This window comes from Anser anser, assembly GCF_964211835.1.
Source record: "Anser anser genome assembly, chromosome: 4".
Taxonomy (NCBI): domain Eukaryota; kingdom Metazoa; phylum Chordata; class Aves; order Anseriformes; family Anatidae; genus Anser; species Anser anser.
The window spans coordinates 77010230-77029257 of record NC_139724.1 but is presented as its reverse complement, the minus strand read 5'-3'; the positions used below and the strand labels follow the sequence as shown (position 1 = coordinate 77029257).

General features: G+C 60.7%; 1 protein-coding gene across 3 annotated transcripts; it reads right to left on the bottom strand.

Moving 5' to 3' along the window:
- Window positions 1–348: 348 nt before the first annotated feature.
- Window positions 349–18136, bottom strand: FBXO41 (F-box protein 41). Of its 3 annotated transcripts, none has more exons than XM_083834130.1 (13): window positions 17874–18136; window positions 14141–15069; window positions 10873–11101; window positions 10460–10539; window positions 10038–10348; window positions 9616–9857; window positions 9279–9394; window positions 8902–9054; window positions 7306–7401; window positions 6066–6184; window positions 5688–5846; window positions 5258–5373; window positions 349–4313 (listed from the first exon to the last, which is right to left on the bottom strand). In XM_083834130.1, the coding sequence occupies exons 2-13, from the start codon at window positions 14860–14862 to the stop codon at window positions 4251–4253; spliced, it is 2406 nt and encodes an 801-aa protein (XP_083690256.1). In that variant the 5' UTR covers window positions 14863–15069; window positions 17874–18136; the 3' UTR covers window positions 349–4250. The 3 variants fall into 3 exon arrangements, with proteins under 3 accessions (XP_083690256.1, XP_083690257.1, XP_083690255.1); XM_083834131.1 differs by having other exon boundaries at window positions 10891–11101; XM_083834129.1 differs by having other exon boundaries at window positions 14141–15062.
- Window positions 18137–19028: the final 892 nt, after the last annotated feature.

The window sequence follows — 19028 nt, the reverse complement described above, 5'->3', positions numbered from 1 at the left end:
TAGGGGCAACGATTGCGATGCGGGACGTGTGTCTGTCCCTCGGGGAGCCCCTCCGCTGATTATCTCGAAGCAAGTGTGCGTTGCCCTCGCTGCCCCACAGCGATCCCGCCCGCCCCCCCCACCATTGCACCCGCTCGGCCCCGGCCCCAGCCCGGATCCTGCCCCCTCGGGGCTCGGTCCTGAGGCTGGATCAGAAAATCCCATTTTATTTTCCTGCTTTCGGGCAGTTTTCCCCTCGCTGCTGTGCGGCAGGGAGGGGTTTGCAGCAGCTTTTCCTCCCGCTGGTGGGGACGGCCTGCGCCACCGCCCCGCCACACTTTGGTTGCAACAAACCATTTCCAGCTGCTAAAATCACCCTGCTCCCCGTTTTTTATTTTTATTTTTTTTTTTAAAGCATGTTGTCATTTGGCACCGATTCCCAAACGCTGTTGCTCCACCCGAACCTGCAGGTTTTCAACCCAAAACGAGAGGCTGGAGCCACGTGCCAGCTCCCAGCAGGGGCTGGCTTCGTCGCGGCTCCTCTTAGAGCTGAGGGAAATCACTCGTCGTCTGCTTTGAGATGAGCCTAAGAGCCTTTATCAACATTTTTCATATATTTTTTGTTTTTTTTTTTTTGTTTGTTTCAACCTAATTCAGAGCCTTTCGGCTGTGTAAGACCTGGCCTTGCCCGTGCCTTGGGTGGCAGCCAGGGCTGTGACCCGTGGCGACATTTGGGATATTTTTCCCTTGCCATCCACCTTGCTTGCTCAATAAATTTAAATCCTCCTTGGACGGAGCCGACGCGGGGCTTTTCTCCTCTCCTGGAGCCATCGCAGCCCCGAGCCCAGCCGCAGGGGAGCAGCCGCTGCCCTGGGTGCGAGCGATGGATGCAGAGCAAAACCCAACGGACGAGGGACGGAGGCAGAAAAAAACGTGGATTTGGGGTGAATTTGGCCCCCGAGCTGGCTTTTGCTGGTGTTATTCCTCTTGATGCCCCTGCCCGGCACCGAGGTTCAAGAGAAGGGGAACGCCGCTAACGTTGGCCATGGGACAACTTTGGGCAAGCTCGCTAGAAAAGAAAGAAATCCCCCAAAACTGATCCTGTGGGAAGCCACCACAACCCCAAAAGAAAGCTGCTCGCCCTGGAACCCCTGGCTTTTGCTGGGGATTGTCATCGCAGAGCCCCAGTGGGGCTTCTCTAGGGTCTGGTATGGGGTTGAGCTCACGCTACAGCAGTGCCTTCCCTCCCGGCACCCTAAAGCGCCGCGTGATTTCAGGGTGCTCCTGGGGGATTTGGGATTTTTGGTCTCCATCGTTTCCAGAGGGAACAGGGCTGAAGCCCCACGACCGAGCGGAGAGGCCTGCGGCCACGGGCAGCGTTGCTGAGCACCCGTGGGGGGGGAAGAGGGTGGGCGATGGGGGCTGCAGGGCCCGTGGGACTGGGAGCCAGCAGGGAAACCATCACTGAGACACCGTTAATGAGCTCATTGCCATTAACAACCTGGGCAATTAAGAGCCACTGGGAAGGCTGGGGAGATGCAGGGCTCTCATTACCACCAAGCCCACGTCACCGTGTCGGATGCCTTCATCCCTGGCTGAGGAAGAGGAGGAGGAGGAAGGGATGTGTCCAAGCCCAGGCATTGAGAAAAATGGGGGGAAAAAAACCCTCACGTTCCATCTTCAGAGCCTTGAACCTGCTCAAGGCCTTGTGTCGTCACGGGTTTTTGTAAAAACGGGGCTTTGCCAAGCCAGAAGTTGGACTTTTTGGGAATGCCCCAGGGGGAGGCAGTTGGTTTGGTCTCGCCTTGGCGACGCACCGAAACACCGATTCGGGATGAGGCTGTCCCATGTGACAAAACCCTCACGGGGCTGGGGGACGGGGACGTCACACAAAGCCGAACCACCCACCGATGCCCCACGCCACCATGTCCACAAGCCAAAATGTGCACCGACAACACCGGCAGCCGCTCCGGTGGGCACCGAAGGTTTCTCCAAGTCCTCAACGTCTCCCCAGCCTCTCCCCAACCCCATCCTCGCCTTCCTCGCAGCCTCCAGGAGCCAGCAGGGACCAGCAGCACACCCGGGGCAGCCACCTTCAGCCTTGGGCCACAACTCTCCGACACGATAGTCTTTAAGCATAGAGTGTATAAACATGCTGAGTATATAATTTTCCTTTAAAATCTTTTTTTTTTTTTCCTTCTTTGTTTTTTTTTTTATAGAAATAAATACTTACTTTGTTTCTTTGAAGGGAATTTCACAAGTCTCTGCGCTGTTTCCAATGGGGACGTCCCCACCAGGGCCACCACGCTCATGGGATGGTGACAACAGCGGCGCATGGGGCCGGGGGCTGTAGCTTTGCTGGGTGTTTTTCTTTTTTGCTGGTGGGGGCACCCCTTGCTCCTTGTGCCCCCATTTCTGCATGTCCCAGCCTCCCCGGGGTGGAGGTAACCCGTGGTGGGAGCTTGTACCCAGGACATGGTTGTTTCTCGCAGGCAATTTTTGGGGATCCCATGCTCGGTGCGCACGGGGAGTCAGCGGGGGGCGGAGGTGCTTCACGTCGGGGGTTACGGCCAAAAAAAAGGCACGCGACCCTACCCTGCTTCAGAGGAGAGAGCGGGGATGGGATGAGGAGGGGACGAAATGGTCTTCTGGGGTCGGAGAGCCAGGAGCTGCCTCCGCCCCGCCGTCGGCCTTGGCAATTTGGGTGTTTTCTATTGGGGTCCCCGGGGGTTGCCACGTGGTCGGAGCTTCTCGCTGAGGTCAGTGATGTGGGTGGGGAAGGTGGTACTGGGACGGGTCTGCGGTCTCCTCCATCCCAAGGGGACGCTCGGTGGCAGCCCAGCACCCTGGCAGGGCTGGAGGAAGGGGAGATGCTCCGGGAAGAGCCGATTCCTCTCAGCCCCGCACGCGCCACAGGCGGCCCCATTGGCCAACAGGCACCAAAACCTTCAACGGTGGCCCAGAAGAAGACAAATCCCTCCCAGATCTGCTCTTCCCAGTCGGCTCCTCTCGGCATAAGGCGTGGGGTCCAAGCACGCCTGGCTGGGGCCGTGGATAAGGGCACCAGGTCCCTGCTGCGGGCAGTGCTGCGATGGGGGTCCCCTGGGGTCTTCTCCCCAGGGCTGAGGACGGAGATGCCTGACCCTGCTGGAAGCCTTTCAAGAACCTTCTCCTTTGGAAAAAGAAGGGTGTTTGGGGGCTGACGAGGTCGCAGGAAGGAGAGAGCCAGAAGAACAAAAGCAGAATTATAAAAGAAGCGGTGGACGGAGATATGGGCTCTCCCAGGGTGGCTGGGCTGGTGCTTCCTCCAGCTGCTTTGGATTTCGGGATGATTTGGCTTGGGTTTCTCCTTCGGGCTGCTGGGGACGGCGAGGAGACGACAGATATGGGTGTCCCGTGCTAGTCCCCCTCTCCACACAGGACAACTGGCTCCAGAAGGAGCCTGGGCGGGTGGTCAGCGCTGGTGGGGATGGGAGCATGACCCGTGTTTCCTGGTGGGCGAGGACCTCGGGGCTGGTTTATTGCCTTGGCAGGGAGGGGTGGGTGCGGGGGGAGGCGAGGCTGGAGGCCTCTGGACAAGCGGCCTTCTCCTGGTGTCCTCTGGCTCCTGCAGCCCCCAGACGCAGCTGTGCTGCGCTTGTGCTGTCGCGGCTGCTGGTTTCTGGGCAGCTTTTACCCACCTTCGGGCTTTCTGTCACAGAACTGTGATGAAAGTGAGCAGAAACCCCGCAGGAAGGCTGGGCACTGCTTCCTGAGGAGGAAAGGCCCTTCCCAGCCCTCCTCCACCAGCCCACGGAGGGGACAGGACAGTCTGGTGGTGACACACCGGGCCCAGCGCTCTGCAAAGAGCCCACGGGGGTGGCCTGAGCCATCCTCAGCTCCCACACCAGCAAGTGGCCAAAAACCAAACTGAAAAAACAACCCCCCAAAAAAAAGAGAGTTCAAAGAAAAAGACATTCCCCAAACAAGGATCCTTGGCGATGAGCAGCCGTGGGGTTCGAAGCCGTCTTCCCTTCAGGGAAACAGCACGGGCCTGCCCCTTTGGGCAGCTGAAAAATTCCCCTAAGTAGCACCTTCTGGCCCGCCACACGTCCGTGGAGCCGGCCCCGGGGCGAGCACGGGCTGCTCACTAAGGCCTGGAGAGTTTTGGGGTTTTGTGCATGGGCCGGCGTCTCCGGGCTCCGGGAGCGCGGTGGGCTTGGGTTCGGTTGTGCGGGGCCTCTGGCTCCGCCGGGCAGGAGAGGGAATGTGCTTGGTGGTTCCCTGAAGGTCTAGCAGCCTCCTTCCACCTTGATGTGTAAGATCTTGGAGAAGCCGGGTCTTTTCCTCAGGGCCTGGAGGAGGAGCAGAGAGTGGGGTTGGTGGGGGATGTGACAGGCCCTGCTGCCCCACGGGGCCGGTGAGGGAGAGGGGAGATGATCTCGTGGTCCTACCCATGGGAAGGGGTCTGCCCTGGTCCCACCTCACCACCCACACCCCGTGGGGACTTGGGTCCCTTATGGGACTGCCTCAGTGCCTCTGAAACCAGCTCTGGGGTTGGTTTCTGCTTGGTTTAAGGCACCTTTTCCAGGCGGCAGCGATACTTGGGGGCAGACAACATCGACACGTAGGCAGCATTCACGTGGCGTGGTGGTGGGCAAGGAGGGACCCTCCAAAATTCCTCTGCAGGTGCCCCCGAGCCCAGGGGTGGGTGTGGGTCTGGGTCTCAGCAGTGCAGGAGCCCCATGAGATGTGTGGCCCCATCTGGGTGTGCTGGTGGGCCTCCATCCCCACCTCCTGCCCTGCATCCCACAGGCGTTTCACCTTGTGCCCAGCCCTCTGTGGGATGAAGGCAACCAGAGGATGAAGAGAAGCTGAAGAACCTCTTTTTCCCTTTTTTTTCCCTTGGGCATGGGTGGAGACATCTGCTTTGGGGACCTTGCCCAGACCCAGGACAGCCCAGACCCTGCCGAGCATCAAAAAACAAGTTCTGCAGCTCTGTGTAGCCTGCACTGTGTAAATAAAATTACCCCTATTTCTCCTTTCATGGGTGGATTTTAAGTGACTTTACAGAGATATGCGTGTAAGTTGTGCTGGGAGGGAAGTAACAGCCCTTTTCTGCCCTCGAGGAACAAACCTGCAGCGCAGCAGAAGGATTAAGGCAGTGGGAAGGAATCGCAGCACTCTAGATCTTGTTTTGGTCTTAGGGATTTGGGTCTGAACCAGAGCAAGTCTTCACGATGTCCCCCCAGAGAGCCAAATGTTCTCTACTGGGTGACCCGGGACCAGCACCCCTTACCTGGAGCTTGTTCACCATTTCTTCGAACATCTTTTTGGCCTCAGGGCTGTGGGGTTCCTTGAAGTAGTCCACAATGCCCACCTGCACGACGATGGACTTCAGGTTCCGGCACACACCTGGGGGCAGAGACACCCCATAACTGGTGGGGACAGCCTCCCTACAGCTGGGTTTAACCCTACAACCCATCCCGTGCTCCTCAACACATCAATATTCAGGGAAACCTCATCCTGATGATGCAGGAGACCTACTCTTGGTGACCAAGCCCTCTGCAGGGAGGATGCTGGTCTACGAGAGGTCCCAGCACCTCGTGGTGTCAGCAGCATGTTCCTGCTGGTGGGGCTGGATGGAACGGTCTGCTTTGTGGATCTGTGGTGGCATTTTGGTCAGCAGATGATGTTACGAACCCTGCTCCACGAGCATGGCTACTCACTGTTGAAGTGCAGCAGGGCTTTGGGGGTGACCGGCGTGGAGGTCAGCACCAGCATCTCCAGCCCCTTCAGCCCCTCGCGACACATCTCGGCTGCGACCTCCTGGTTGATCTCCGCCACGTGGTCCAGCTCCAGGACCTGCAGCCGCATGCAGTTTCGGGCTGGAAGGACAGAGAGCCCACGTCAACAGCCCCGGGAAGGGATGGGGACAGCCAGCGCCAGCAGGGTGGTGGGAGGAAGGGTGGCAGCAAGGAGGAGCAGCATCCAACCATGGTCCTTGGGGGTCCATGGGGTGGATTCATGCCCTGAGATCACCCAGGGGTGCACCATGCCCTTGGCCAGGGCCCCTCTCCCTGTCCCCTGGGAAGAGAACCACCTACCTAAGGAGGCCAGTCCCTGGACTCCACAGCCTGCCCCTCCGATGCCCAGCGCCCGCAGGTGCGGCCAGCACCGGCCGATCATCTGAAGGCAGCGGTTGCTGAAACGCGTTGGCTGCTGGCTGGGGAGAAGAAGAAGAAGAAGGAAGAGCTGGGGAGGGCTGGCAGAAAAGCTCACCTCCCACCATGAGCGTCCCTGTGGGTGGAATGGCCACGCTGGCAGGAGGTGGCCCCAGGGCAAATGTCTCCATCGGAGCAGCTACCCTGGGCTGAGCTGCAACCAGGACAGAGCAGGAAACAGGAGATCCTACAACCAGGGCAGAGCAGGGACCAGGAGTTCCTACAACCAGGGCAAAGCAGGGACCAGGAGTTCCTACAACCAGGGCAGAGCAGAAACCAAGAGTTCCTACAACCAGGACAGAGCAGGGACCAGGAGTTCCTACAACCAGGGCAGAGCACGAACATGCACACAGCGGAGTCCTTCTGCCCCAGATCCTTCACCTTTGGAGGTCCGAGCTCTGTTGCCTGCAGTGATCGAACTAGCAGCAGGTGGAGAAGCCTACATGTCACTCGAGGTGTCCCCCAGGGAAGGAATAAGTCATCAGGGACTCGACATCGAGCTTCTCCTGCTGAGAGATCCCCCTCTGTACACCTTGATCCAGGCATTGCCTGGATGGAGGGCACGCCATCACAGCAAACCTCTCGGGACAAGAAGAGATGCCCAGGAGGTGTGCCCGGCCCCATGGCACAGAGCTGAGTGACCTGCCTGATTTCTCAGCTAGCCCTGTTTGTGGTGTTTCCTAAGCCATGAATTCCTGAGCACCCAGGTGTCACGGAGTGGGGAGCCCCCAGCATCTTCATGACCCAAAAAAAGAGAGGAGCTGCAGTCAGTGACTCCGCAGTGACTCGACACCCTTCTGAAATCATCCGGGCCCTTCAGGGCTGCTGCTCTACAAGTAGTGAAGAGCTCAGACAAACATTTGATGTTCAGTGTCACCACCAGAGCGATCAGGGCCCCCGTATCATCTCTGGTGCTGGCAGTCTCCCCAGAGACATTCCTGGCTGGCAGGGAGGTTCCCACACCCAGCATCTCTCGGTCTTTGCAGCCAGGGATGGGGCTGAGCTCCTGGTCCCCCAGAACCCAACTCCCAGGGGTCCCACAAGCAAACGTGGACCTGGGACCCGACTTCTCTCCAGCCTCCATGCTCGGCCCGGCCCCTGCCAGCCTCAGCAGGACCCTTACCACGGGTGCAGAGGTGCGACCTGGAGAGAGATGATGTCCCTGCAGCCTGCTCCGAGGGCCCAGATGACTTCGTGACCCACGGGGTCCGTAGAGCTCCTGGAATGACACAGAGGATATGTGGGGGGCTGCTCCCACTGCATACAGCCCGCAGCCCACCCGGGAACCACCACCCACACACGCAGGAAGGCTGAAGGCATTTCCATCTGGAATTGGGCTTACGGACACATAATATCTAGAAAAATAGAAGGTGAGGTGAAGCTGAAGTTGGGTTTGGAGGTGAGGCTGAAGGTGAGGCTGATTGTGGAAGATGAGGTTGAAGGTGGAGGCTGAAGTCTTCCAAAAGAAAGGTGGCACATCAGCCCTGCGGTGCTCAGGTGCTTGGATGAACGCAAGAGGTTGAACTGGGACTGCCCAGGCCATGTATCCTTGCAGAGCAAATATTACGCCCCTGCAGATCCCACTGGGATGGTTTCACAAATACCTCCCCACCCAGCGTTTGTGCCGTGCCATGGGCTCAGGGGAGCTCCCACTGGCACCCGTGGCTCCCTGAACCGAGGCAGTGCAGCAGCGATGTCAGGGATCACTGTCCCGAGGCCAGGAGCCCGGGCTGAGGTCTCCGGCCACGTCCCCACACTGATCCCTGCTGAGGCTTCCTAACTCTGAATGACCTACTTCGAAACTTCAGGCGGGCCTAAAAATAAGCTAGAGGTGTTATCGTGACCGTTTCACACATCTGCACCAAAGGTGCCTGCCGAGAGCCCCCTGGGCGTGCGGTGGGTTAATTGGGCGTGAGTCAGAGTCACGGGTTAGCGATGTGCCCTCGAAGGGCTGGTGGCCGAGTCCTTGGGTTACCCCTGGTGGCACCATCCTGCCTCGCAGTGTGGGGTCCCCCTAGCACCCAAGCACCTGGTCCAACCCTTGGGGTGCCCTGGGCACACCTGCCCACCCGAAGGACTCCCCATCCTGGGGGGGGATGAGGAGACCCGCTGCCTGCAGGCAACTTGGGGTGCTGAGCCTGAAGTGGTTGCTTGCAGGGGGCAGTGGAGCAAGGATTGTCCTCCCTAGGGGAGTAGGAAAACTAAATCTTGCCTCCACAGGAGGCAGAGCTTCCTTGGGAGGTGGCCAAGGTGCAGGAGCAGCCCCTGAGCTCCTCCAGGACCTGGGCACTGCCATGGGCATCGTGCCCTTGCCCTTGGGCAAGGTATCCACGGTGGGTTTTGGTGATTCCATAGCACACCAGTCCTTGTATCCAGGATGGAGGGACCCCGAGGGCTCTGCTCCCGACTGGGAGCCTTCAGCAGGCAGGCAGAACCTCACTGGGACCCCATTTTGGTGCCCCTCTCCTCCTTTGTCCATCTCTAACATAAAGCAGCATCCCTGTACCAAGACCCCAGACACACTTCCAGCTGGGAACGGGGTGGTGGGAACGGACCAGCAAGGGAAATGTCTACCTGGGAACATGCAAGAAGAGGATGAGGGCTGCAAGAACAGCTTTTGAATTTCTCCTTAGGGACACTGGGGGTGACGGTGGGCATCAGAGGGGTCCCAGCACATCCCATGGATATTCCCTGCCTGCTCCCCGCGGGCTGCCCTTACCGGTAGGTGACGGCCTGCAGGGCCCGGCAGTAGCAGCTGGCCAGCCAGAGCGAGCGGTCGGTCAGCACGTTGGGGCAGTGCGAGATGCGGAGGATGAGCAGGTTGCTGCCCGTGGCCTTCAGCAGGGACTCCAGCCCGGCTTCCAGGCAGCCCCTGCGGGGACAGAGGCGGGATCAGGCACGGGGACCCCTGCTCGCTCTCCCTCCGGCCACCCTGGGTGGGTGAGGTCCCATGGGGTTTGGATGCTGGGGCCCAAAACCCACAGCAGGAGCCAGGGGGTGATGAAAGGCCACGAGTGGAAACAGGCCATTGGTGCTTGTGGAGCATCACCATCCCTGGAAGGGTGCCGGGGGGTGCCCGGTGCCGCGGGGACTCACCGCGTGCTCTTCATGTAGTCCTCCTTGCTCTCCTTCTTCCCCCGCTGGCGTGGCTTGAGGTTTTGGAGGGTGAGGGAGTGCATCTGGGTGCACCACTGGGACAGCATGGCCAGGAACTGGGGGACAGGGGTGGCTGTCACGGGGGGGCATTTTCAGTGATGTCCCGTGCCACCCATCCTTGGCTATCCGGGGCAGGTCTGCGCACACCCCACCACGCACACGCACAATCGTTTCAGCATGCACAAACACATGCATGCCATAACTCTGTGAAAATGCACGTGCAAGAGAGTATGCATGTATGCCCTCACCCTGGGCTGTGCCACCCCTGTCCCCATACCTTGGAGGAGACCCTGGCATTCTCCAGCAGCACCCGCGTCCACACGGCCGGGTGCCGGGCCACGAACTTCCAGTCCTTGCACACCTCGGCCGCCCGCAGCAGGGTCTTGGTGTCCAGGTAGGTGAAGATGCAGAAGAGCGCTGCCCTCATCTTGAGGATCTCGGGGCTGATCACCTCGCTGGAGTGGACGGGGCTGCCCCTCTCCAGCCGGCCCCCCTTGCACATAGCCCCCTCGGACCTGGCTGTGGGACACGTGCCATCAGTGCCACTGGCAAGCCGGGGAAGGGATGCTCCTTGCGGAGATGGGGAAGAGGAGAGAGGCGACCCAAAACCTCCACGCACCATGATGTTGCCCAGCATGGTCGCATCCCTGTCCCCAACCTCGCACCCTCCCATCCTCAAGCCCCCCAGCGCGGTCTCACCGGTCAGCCGGCAGCTGCCGGGGGGCCGGGACGCAGCGATGCCGGGCACCTCCGGGTCCCAGCCCTCGGCCTCCGACTCGGTGGTGCGGGACCCCACGTCGGAGACGTCGCCCTCCTCGCCCTCGGTGCTGTTGCGGTAGGGCCGGCGGTGCCAATTTTGGATGGCCTGGCGCCGCAGCCCCGAGCCCCGGCCACCGTCCCGCGCCGCGTAGGGGTGCCCGTCGGCGGTGTCGTCGGTGGGGCACGGCTCCGCACTGTCACTGTCGTAGCAGCCCGAGCTCTGCGACACCACTTTCGCCCTGCTCGAGGCCCTTAGGAATGGAGATGTCCAACCTCAGTCCCTGCCAAGGGCACCCCAGGGAGGGTGTCCCCTTCCCATGAGCACCTCCCATCCCATTAAAATCCCAAATGGGCGCACTCACCCGGTGCTGGAGGAGGAGCGCTGGTTGGGAATGGCGTAGGGGCCGTGCACGGCCGTCCCCGGCCCTGGGTGCCTCTCTCTCTGTGGGGAGAGGGGACGTGAGGACCCAACATGGAGAAACCCATCGGATGCAGGGAATGCGGGTGGACTCGTCCCCCATCACCCACCCAGCACCACCGATGTGTTGGTCCATGCCCACATGGGATGCAGAAGAACATCCCCAGCATCACCCCTGCACCTTACCCACCCTCACCCCATGTGGCACCCAGACACCAACCAAGACCCTTTGGGAATCCCCCCGCCAGGGTTACCCGCATCCCCACGGGGGTCCCCCGTGTGTCCCCGCTCAACCCTTTTGCAGCCACCCTAGAAGCCACGCGAGCACTCGTGCCCGGATGCGCGGGGTGCCCGTGCCTGTGCCCGCGCCGGTACCGGCCGGCCGATGGCCTTGGCGCCCGGCGTGCCGCAGCGCCCCAGGCTGCCGTTCGGGGTGGTGCCGCAGCTGCTGCTGATGATCTGGAGCTGCTTCTCGGCGCGGTCCGCACGGTCCAGCAGCTCCTCGATGAAGTGCTGGAGGCGCACCTTGGCGTTGGCCTCGCGGGCGGCCGTCTCCTTCAGGAACTGGTCGATCTGCAGCACCTCCCTGCGCGGAGGGGACAGGGGGTGGCGGTGGCACCCGGGTCCTTCCCCACCCAGCCCCGCTGAGCACCTCCACCCAGCCCAGCAGCTGGGCAGGGATGCTTGTGCACATCCACCCCAGTCCGTCATCAGCCTCATTTGGGGCTCTCCCAGCCCGGATGGTTCCACATCTGGACATGCTGGGGACCAGGGGATGCTCCTGCGTGCAGGATGGATGCAGCCACCTTGGTTACGTGGGGATGGTGTCTCCAGCACCTTCTCTGGGATGTACACCCCAGCCCAAGCCCTCGCTGCCAGGACTGGGGTCAGGCCCCTGGGCACGGCAGAGCAGAGGGAGGAGGATGATGTTGATGCAGGACGGCAGAGTGTGGCAGCGGTGCCCTGCCTCATTTGGGAAGGGCAGATTTAAGGGAATGAACTCAAGGGCAGCCTGAACACTTAAACCCCACTCAGCCCCATATCCCTTGCTGCACCTTCAGCTCCTTCATTAATGTATTAATTAACAGGAGCTCAGAGCCTTGAGCCTCTGGATGGGTCCTGGCAAGGGATTTGCTGTACTGAGGCACTGCAATGTTGTCCCCAGCACGCAGAGTGCACAGTGACCTGCTCTCACCCCACACATGCGTGAGTCCAGGCACGCACCCTGCTGCTGACTTCATCCGATTCCCAAAAATATGTGTGTATACGCACAGGCACACTCAGCCGTCACAGCCCCACGAGCATGTGCGTCCCATAAACACGTGCATCGGACACGCTGCTATCGCATCGCTGCAAATGCGCCTGTCACACGAATGCACGCTTGCACACCCAGGCACACACACGCACAGCCATCTCGCACACCCACCAGTGCATCACACCCACGTGCAGAGCCACTCTTACGTGCCAAAGCACCACGGAAACACACACAAAAAAAAAAAAACACCCTGACACACACACAGCGTGCACACCCATGAGCACGCTCACCCAGACACACCCAGCTGCGTGCACACCCAGCACCAATCACTCCCTGTAATCTCCCTGCCACAACTGCACAGGTGATGTACACATGGATGTATACACACACACACAACAGCTCTCACACCTTTGCTCACACTGACAGATGCACAACCACAGCTCTGTGCTCCTGCCTTGTGCACACCCAGCCTTGCACACCTGGCTGCATGCATGCCCTGGAGTACGAAGGGGAAGGAGAGGAGGAGGCAGCCCACAGCGATGCAATTCATGTTGTCGGATATTATTGCCCTTTAATTACCAACTAATTGCCCCCAAACCTGCCATTTGAAGGGGTGATCACCAGCAATAATTTAGGAAGGCTCCTGGCGAGGGGTCCCTGAGATTTGGAAGGCAAATGGGGCGCTGGCACGCGGCTGGCAGTGTAAGGAGATGCTGATGGTTATCTCCCGCGTCTCTCATTCCCATGGACCGAGTGGAAAAACACCCCTGGCAAAGCCAACGGAGCCGAGGTGCAAAAAGCATCCCCGTGCCAATGGCTGCAGGGAACAAACGTCACCGGCCACTGCCAAGGGCTCTTGGGTGTCACTGGGTGCATGGGCTGGGTGTAGGTTAGCCAGCAACCTCCCCACCTTGTGGCTGATGAAGCCTTACTGGAAATATTAATTTAAGCTGGGGGGGGGGGGTCGGACAGATATATAAATGGCAACAGATTAATTTTTTTGCTCTGGATTCCCCTTTTTTTCCTGCTTTTCACAGGGGCTACCATGAGCCCCAGCCTGCTGCCAGCTTGTGGTCTGTCCCTGGTCTGCCTGGAGGAGGTGGGGGACCTATGGGGATGGTCGATGGGTAGGAGGGTTTCTCTAAGGAGATTTAGATCCAGAAGGTATTTTTGGGGTATAAAACTAGGTTCCTAGGTGGCAACCATGTCCATGGACTGAACAAACCATGTGTGACCCATTGATCAACCTCCATCTGCCCCAATCCACATCTCTCCACACCCTGCTCTGGAGCTGTCCACCCTGTTGGCCCTCATCCTGCCACTGCACATGCTTGAGGTGCCCCTGGAAAACACCCATGGGACAGTGATGGCAGCCCCCAAACCTCCTGTCCCATACACGTGCACCTTCCACAGAAGAGGTGTCCCCTTATCCAGCATCATCCTGCTCTGCACCCCAGGACCACCCCCAACACCAGCAAATCCCATGAACGCACACATTGCTTCCCAGCCCCAGTCATTATTTTGGGGTCAAAGTCATTAACGAATGTGTGGAAGATGGTGGGCATCAAGACAGCTCTTTGAGGAACCTCCCCATCACTCCCAGTCCAGCACAACTGGGACTGTCCCCCTTCACCTGCTCCTCGCTGACTTTATGGACACTACCACAACCTCCAGCTTGGCCAAGAAACTCATGAGGGACGAGGTCTGGTTTGGCTGAGTGACACCGATGGGCAAGGACTCAATGCTTGGCTGGGGGAAACTCTGGAGCAGCCCTGGGGTGGGAAGGGGGGGTCTGAATGGGGAACATGGGATGAAAATGCAGAGGGCAGTGCCACAGCCCTAACAGCGAGTGGAGGTCACACTGCTCGGGCTACACCACCCTTCTTCTGGGAGAATAACCCTGAATTTGGCACGGCCAAGGTGGCCCTTTTCATGTTTATGACCATGGGGTGGGTCAATGGGTCACTCCATGAGCACTTCAGCTGTGGGGTTAGTGGGGACGACCCAGTCCTGATGCTGGGGGACTCCTGTTGGCACCAGAGATGGGCTGGAGCAACGTGGCCACCACTGTGTTCCTCAGCCTGATGGCCACGTGCATCCCCAGTTTGGCCACGCCATGGGGCACTGGTGGCTCTGGGGCAGTCTGACATGACGTGACAGCTTGGTCACAGGCATGGAGGAGCTCAGGTGTAAGTGGACACTGCCCACGTGGGATAAGAAACAAACCATGATGAGTGATGATGCCAATGGGCACTGCCAAGGGGCTCACGCCCTAGCACTGCTCAGAGGGTTTGGTGACAGTGTTTGGGGCTCATTCCCGGGGCTGATGTCCCCCCGCCCCACCGCAAGGAGGAGGAACGAAGGACTCACTGCTGCTTGCGGGTGAGCTCCTGCTCCTTCTGCACCAGGTCCTGCTTGAGCGAGGCCAGCATCTCCACGCTGACGTCCACCTGGCGGGACAGCTCGGACGCCCGGTCCTCCAGCTCCTGCTTCTCCCGGCTGAGCCGCAGGCTCTCCTGCTTGGCTTTCTCCAGCTCCGAGCTCTTGCGGTCCAGCTCCACCTGGAGCCGGCCGACCTGCGAGGCGATCTTCTGCTCCACCTCCTCCGTCAGCTTCTCCAGCCGCTTGTCCACCTCCAGCTTCTCGAAGGCGCGGATCTTCAGGCGGGCCAGGCCTTCCTCGTAGGCAGCGTCCATAGCAGCCGGCGGCGTGGGGGCCGGCGCCACGGCTTTGCCCCGGGTGAAGATCTCGGTCAGCGGGATCTCGATCTCATGGACATAGCGGGGCGAGGGGGAGGAGGACGGGGCCGGCTCCAGCTCCTCGGCGGGGACGAGGTCGCAGGAGAAGCGCTGCTCCTTGCCTTGGAAGGAGGTGCTCTCAAAGTAGTCCCGCCGGGCGGCCGGCGTCAGCAGGGCCCCGTCGGCGGCCAGGGGGAAGACGGCGGCATCGCAGATGCTGTTGGTCTTGGAGAGGACGTAGAGGGTCTCATAGGTGTGGTTGTACTCCAGGTGCGCCCGCAGCGAGGAGAGGCTGCGGAAACGCTTGTGCTCCCCGCACCGCGGACACCGGTAGGGCAGGTCCAGCGAGGCCATCCCTCAGCTACGCGCCCCAACGCAGGGGAACCGTGCGGCCCCTCTCATGGCGTGGGACAGACGGACGGGTGGCACGTGGGATGGGTCGGGGAAGCCGGGATGGTGGGGCCACAGCTCCGCTGGAGCATGGTGGGGTGGGAGCCCTGGGATGGGAGAGGGGGTCCGGCAAAGTCCTGGGGGGGTGTCAGCATCAGGTGGTGCTGGGTGCTGGAAGAGAGAGGGGGGTTAGTGACACAGGGATGGCAAGGCCCCAAAAGTCCTTCCCTGGTCCTTCTTCTTGGTACAATCTTTGGGAAGACCCACAAGCCTTGGGGACATGATCAACCTCCTCTTGGGAAAGGTCTGAAACCCTTGGGAAGGTCCACAGCCCTTGGGAAGGTCTACAACCCCTGGGAAGATCCACAGACCTTGGGAAAGACCCACGACCCTTGGGAAGGTCCACAACTCTTGGGAAGGTCCATAAACCTTGGGAAGGGCCACAGCCCTTGGGAAGGTCTACAACCATTGGGAAGATCCACAACTGTTGTTGGAAAGACCCATGACCCTTGGGATGGTCCACACCCCTTGGGAAGGTGCACAGTCCTTGGGAAGGCTCACAGCCATTGGGAAGGTGGACAACCCATGGGGAATCTCTGTCCATCAGCCCTGGGCTTGCCACAGAGGGGTGTCCCGTGTGCCTTCCTGCACAATCACCATGTGAGCGGCCTCTGTGGTGCCAGGGGTCTCCAGCCCAAGGAGCATCCCTGTGGTTGGATCTCACCTCCTCCAAGCAAAGGGTGACTCAGTGCTGATAGACCATGTCATCAAATCACAGGATAATTAAGGTTGGAAAAGCCCTCCAGGATCATCTGGTCCAACCATCCCCTTACCACCACCGTCACCCACTGAACCATGTCCCCAAGCACCACGTCCAACCCTTCCTTAAACACCCCCAGGGACGGTGATGCCACCACCCCCCTGGGCACCCCATCCCTACACCTGACTACTCTATTTGAGAAGAAATTCCTCCTAATTTCCAACCCGAAATGTCACCCCACAGCATGATTTCTCTCCCACAATCACTTCTCCAGCCCCTCACCACAACCATTAGGTTTCACCGCTGCCCACGGGGATGTTCCCGTTGGGACTGTGGTGGGACTGACCACAGCCCGTGGTTGTGATGGGATCACCCCGCGGGTGCTGGGCTGTCCATCTCCTCTTCCCCCTGCTACAGGCACAGCCGATGCTCCTCCATCCCAGACCAACCCAGCCCCATGGGGATTTGTCCCGTTTGTTGCTTGGCCACGAAGCCCCAAGATGTCCCCAGGGAGGTGGTGTAGGGATGAGACATCCCCAGGGGCCAGATGGGGTCACCTCGTGGCTCCACACACCTCAGGATCCTGCTCCCCATGAGGTTTTTTGGCCCCAGGGCTGTGGGATCCCCGAGCCGTGGAGCTGCAGAGGACAAGCTGGCTTCCCATGCCGAGTGTTTCCATGGGGACCTGTTTTGTCCCCTGCCCACAAACCCTTCAAGGTATCGGGGGAAAAAAATACCCTTGGGGAACGGGACAAGCCAGATGAAACCCAGCCGCCAGAACCGCGCCGTTTCCCGCGCAGGGCCGGGAGCACCCAGTTATCGCCTCCTCCTCTCTCGAGGAATTTGGTTTAATTATTTTAGGTTGTCTCCATGCACGAAGCTGCTGGCCTGGCACGGGATTCCAGCTTGAAAAAAAACACAACCATGTTTCTGCCCCAAAGAGGCGCCGTGGCTGTTCCCCTCCCCGAAGCACCGAGGGGACCCATGGGTGGGAGCATCCTTGGCTCACCCCTCTGCAATAGCCTGCAAAGGGCAATTCCCTGCACCCTAAAACCCCTCTGAGCCCCTTTGCACCCCAAAACCACGGGCCTTCAAGAGGGCTAAATCACCACCGAACCCTCCTCCACCCAGGAGGGCGGCTGTCCTGCTGGCTCAGAGCCACCAATATCCCACAGAGCTCAGCACACACCTCAAAACCATTTTTTTTTTTAAGGGAAAAATTAGTAAGGGAAAGAAATCCGTGCAAAGAATAATAATAAAAAAAGAACACAGATGTGCAGGGTGGATTTATGGAGCTGCCTGGCTGCTCCCGAAGCCGTCTGCTGGCCGGGTTTGTATTTTGGGGTAGTTACAAAACGCATCCATCCTCCCCCCTTAACCCCTCCTGGCTCAGCGCTGGCCGGAGCTCGGCAGCACAAAGCACGGCCGGGAACTCTGGGTTTCCATCGGTTGCCTCTGGTGCCGGGGGGATGATAAAGCGCTTTTCTGCTGTAGGGCCGGGGCCACGGCATCGTGCCGCCGGTATTTCAGGCCTGGATCCCCGCCCGCATCTCCCGGGGTACCCGATCCGCCTCGCTTGGGATTTTCCAGCCCTAAGCCAGGGCAGGATCCGACCCAGGCAGGTGCGATGCCCACACCGCCTCGCCCCTCGTCCTGGGCAGAGCCCCGGCTCCATGAAAACCTCTCCTGCCTCCTTCCCCTTACGGTGACCAGGATTTGGGGTTTGATGCCGCCGCGGCCGCCCCACAAACCCGCAGCATCCCGAGCCGGGCAGCGCTCGTGGCCACCGGGAGATTGCAGCAGCAGCAGCAGCAGCAGCAGCAGCAAAACCCATCCCTGGGCTGCCTCGGTGCCGCTACCTCCGATCCATCATGGATCCTTTCTTCGCATTGTTTGGCTTTTTTAAAAATTTTTTATTTATTTCCCACCCCCCGATAAAATAAAATAAAATACAGAATTACCAGCAGGCTCCAGCTGCTGGGCTGGAGGGGGGCGGCGGGGAAGGGGGTGGCGGGTGCTGGTCCCCATCCTTCCCCAGCTGGGGCTGCAGTGACAGCAGCGGGGGGGCGCAGGGCGGCCGGGCCCCCCCGGATCAGGGCACAGCGGGTCCCCCGTCGCCCCCCACCCCCCCCAGCATCAGCTTTGTCCCCAAGGCCAGCGACAGACCGGGACCAAGCTACCCCCCCCCCCCCCCCCGGCTCAGCATCCCTCCTACCTGCTCCTCGCTCCTGCGGCCAGGGCAGCATCTCCGCCGCTTCCCCGTCCCCTCCGAGCCGCGGGGGGGGGAGCAGAGGAAGGGAAGGGGGGGGGGGGGGGGCCGAGAGCTCCCACCCGCCCCGGTGCACAAAGGAGGCGGCTTCAGGGCTTGGTCGGGGCGGAGGGAGGGGGGCTGCGGGCTCCCGGCCCCGCGGGCAGCAGCCGGCTCCCTGCGGCCGGCAGCTCCATGGAGGGCCCTGGGGAAGGGAAGGGAAGGGAAGGGAAGGGAAGGGAAGGGAAGGGAAGGGAAGGGAAGGGAAGGGAAGGGAAGGGAAGGGGGGGGGGCTGCGGGAGGAGGGGGAGGACGGAGGGAGGAGGAGGAGGAGGAGGAGGGTAGAGGCTGAAGGCCCCCGCCGGGGTGGGGAGAGGGGGTGCTGGGCACCCCGGGGGCGCTGCGGGGCTCAGGGGGCGCCGCGCATGGCGAAGGATGGAGGGAGAAGGATGGAGGGAGGGAGAAGGATGGAGGGATGGAGGGAGGGATGGAGGGAGAGGGAAGGAGGGAGGGCGAGCGCTGGCAGCCGCCTCCTCCTCCTTTGCAGCCTGAGCCCGGACTGTTCCTCGCTGCCGCTTTCCTCCCGCACAGCTCCCTCTGCCTGTCTCCCCACGAACCTCCGCCGGGCCTTGCTGCTGCCATGCGGCCTCATCCTGCACCCCCCCCCGCCCCCCGCCTGCCGTTCCCCCCCCTTGTGCCCCCCCGAAGCCATGCCCCTGCCCCTGGCAGCTCCTGCCTGGCATCACCCCCAGAGCATCCCCACCAGGCGTGGGCACCCGCACGGCTCCTTCCCTGGTCCTGGTGTGGTCCCCGAGCTCCAAGGCTTGGTCCCTGGCTTGGTTCTGATCCAGAACCTGAGTGCCCCGGCTTGGTGCCGAGCCTGGTTCCCAAACACCGTGGCGTGGTCCCCGGCTTGGTGTTGGCCTCACCTCTGAGCTCCCCGGATCGGTCCTCGGCTTCATCCTGACCCAGGCCCCAAACACCCTTGTCCAGTCCCCAGCTGGTCCCCGAGCACCTCAGCTTGGTCCTGATCCAGAGCCTGAGAACCTTGGCGTGGTCGTGGTCCGGTCCCTGACCACCCTGGCTCGATCACGATCCACTCCCCAAAAACATCTCAGTTTG

Excerpts from the sequence above, each read along its gene's own strand:
- FBXO41 (XM_083834130.1), bottom strand. The coding sequence starts at position 14,862 with ATGGCCTCGCTGGACCTGCCCTACCGGTGTCCGCGGTGCGGGGAGCAC. Across the intron at positions 10,349-10,459 it reads CGCTCCTCCTCCAGCACCGG|GGCCTCGAGCAGGGCGAAAG; the intron begins GTGAGTGCGCCC and ends TCCATTCCTAAG. Across the intron at positions 9,395-9,615 it reads ATGCCAGGGTCTCCTCCAAG|TTCCTGGCCATGCTGTCCCA; the intron begins GTATGGGGACAG and ends CCTGTCCCCCAG.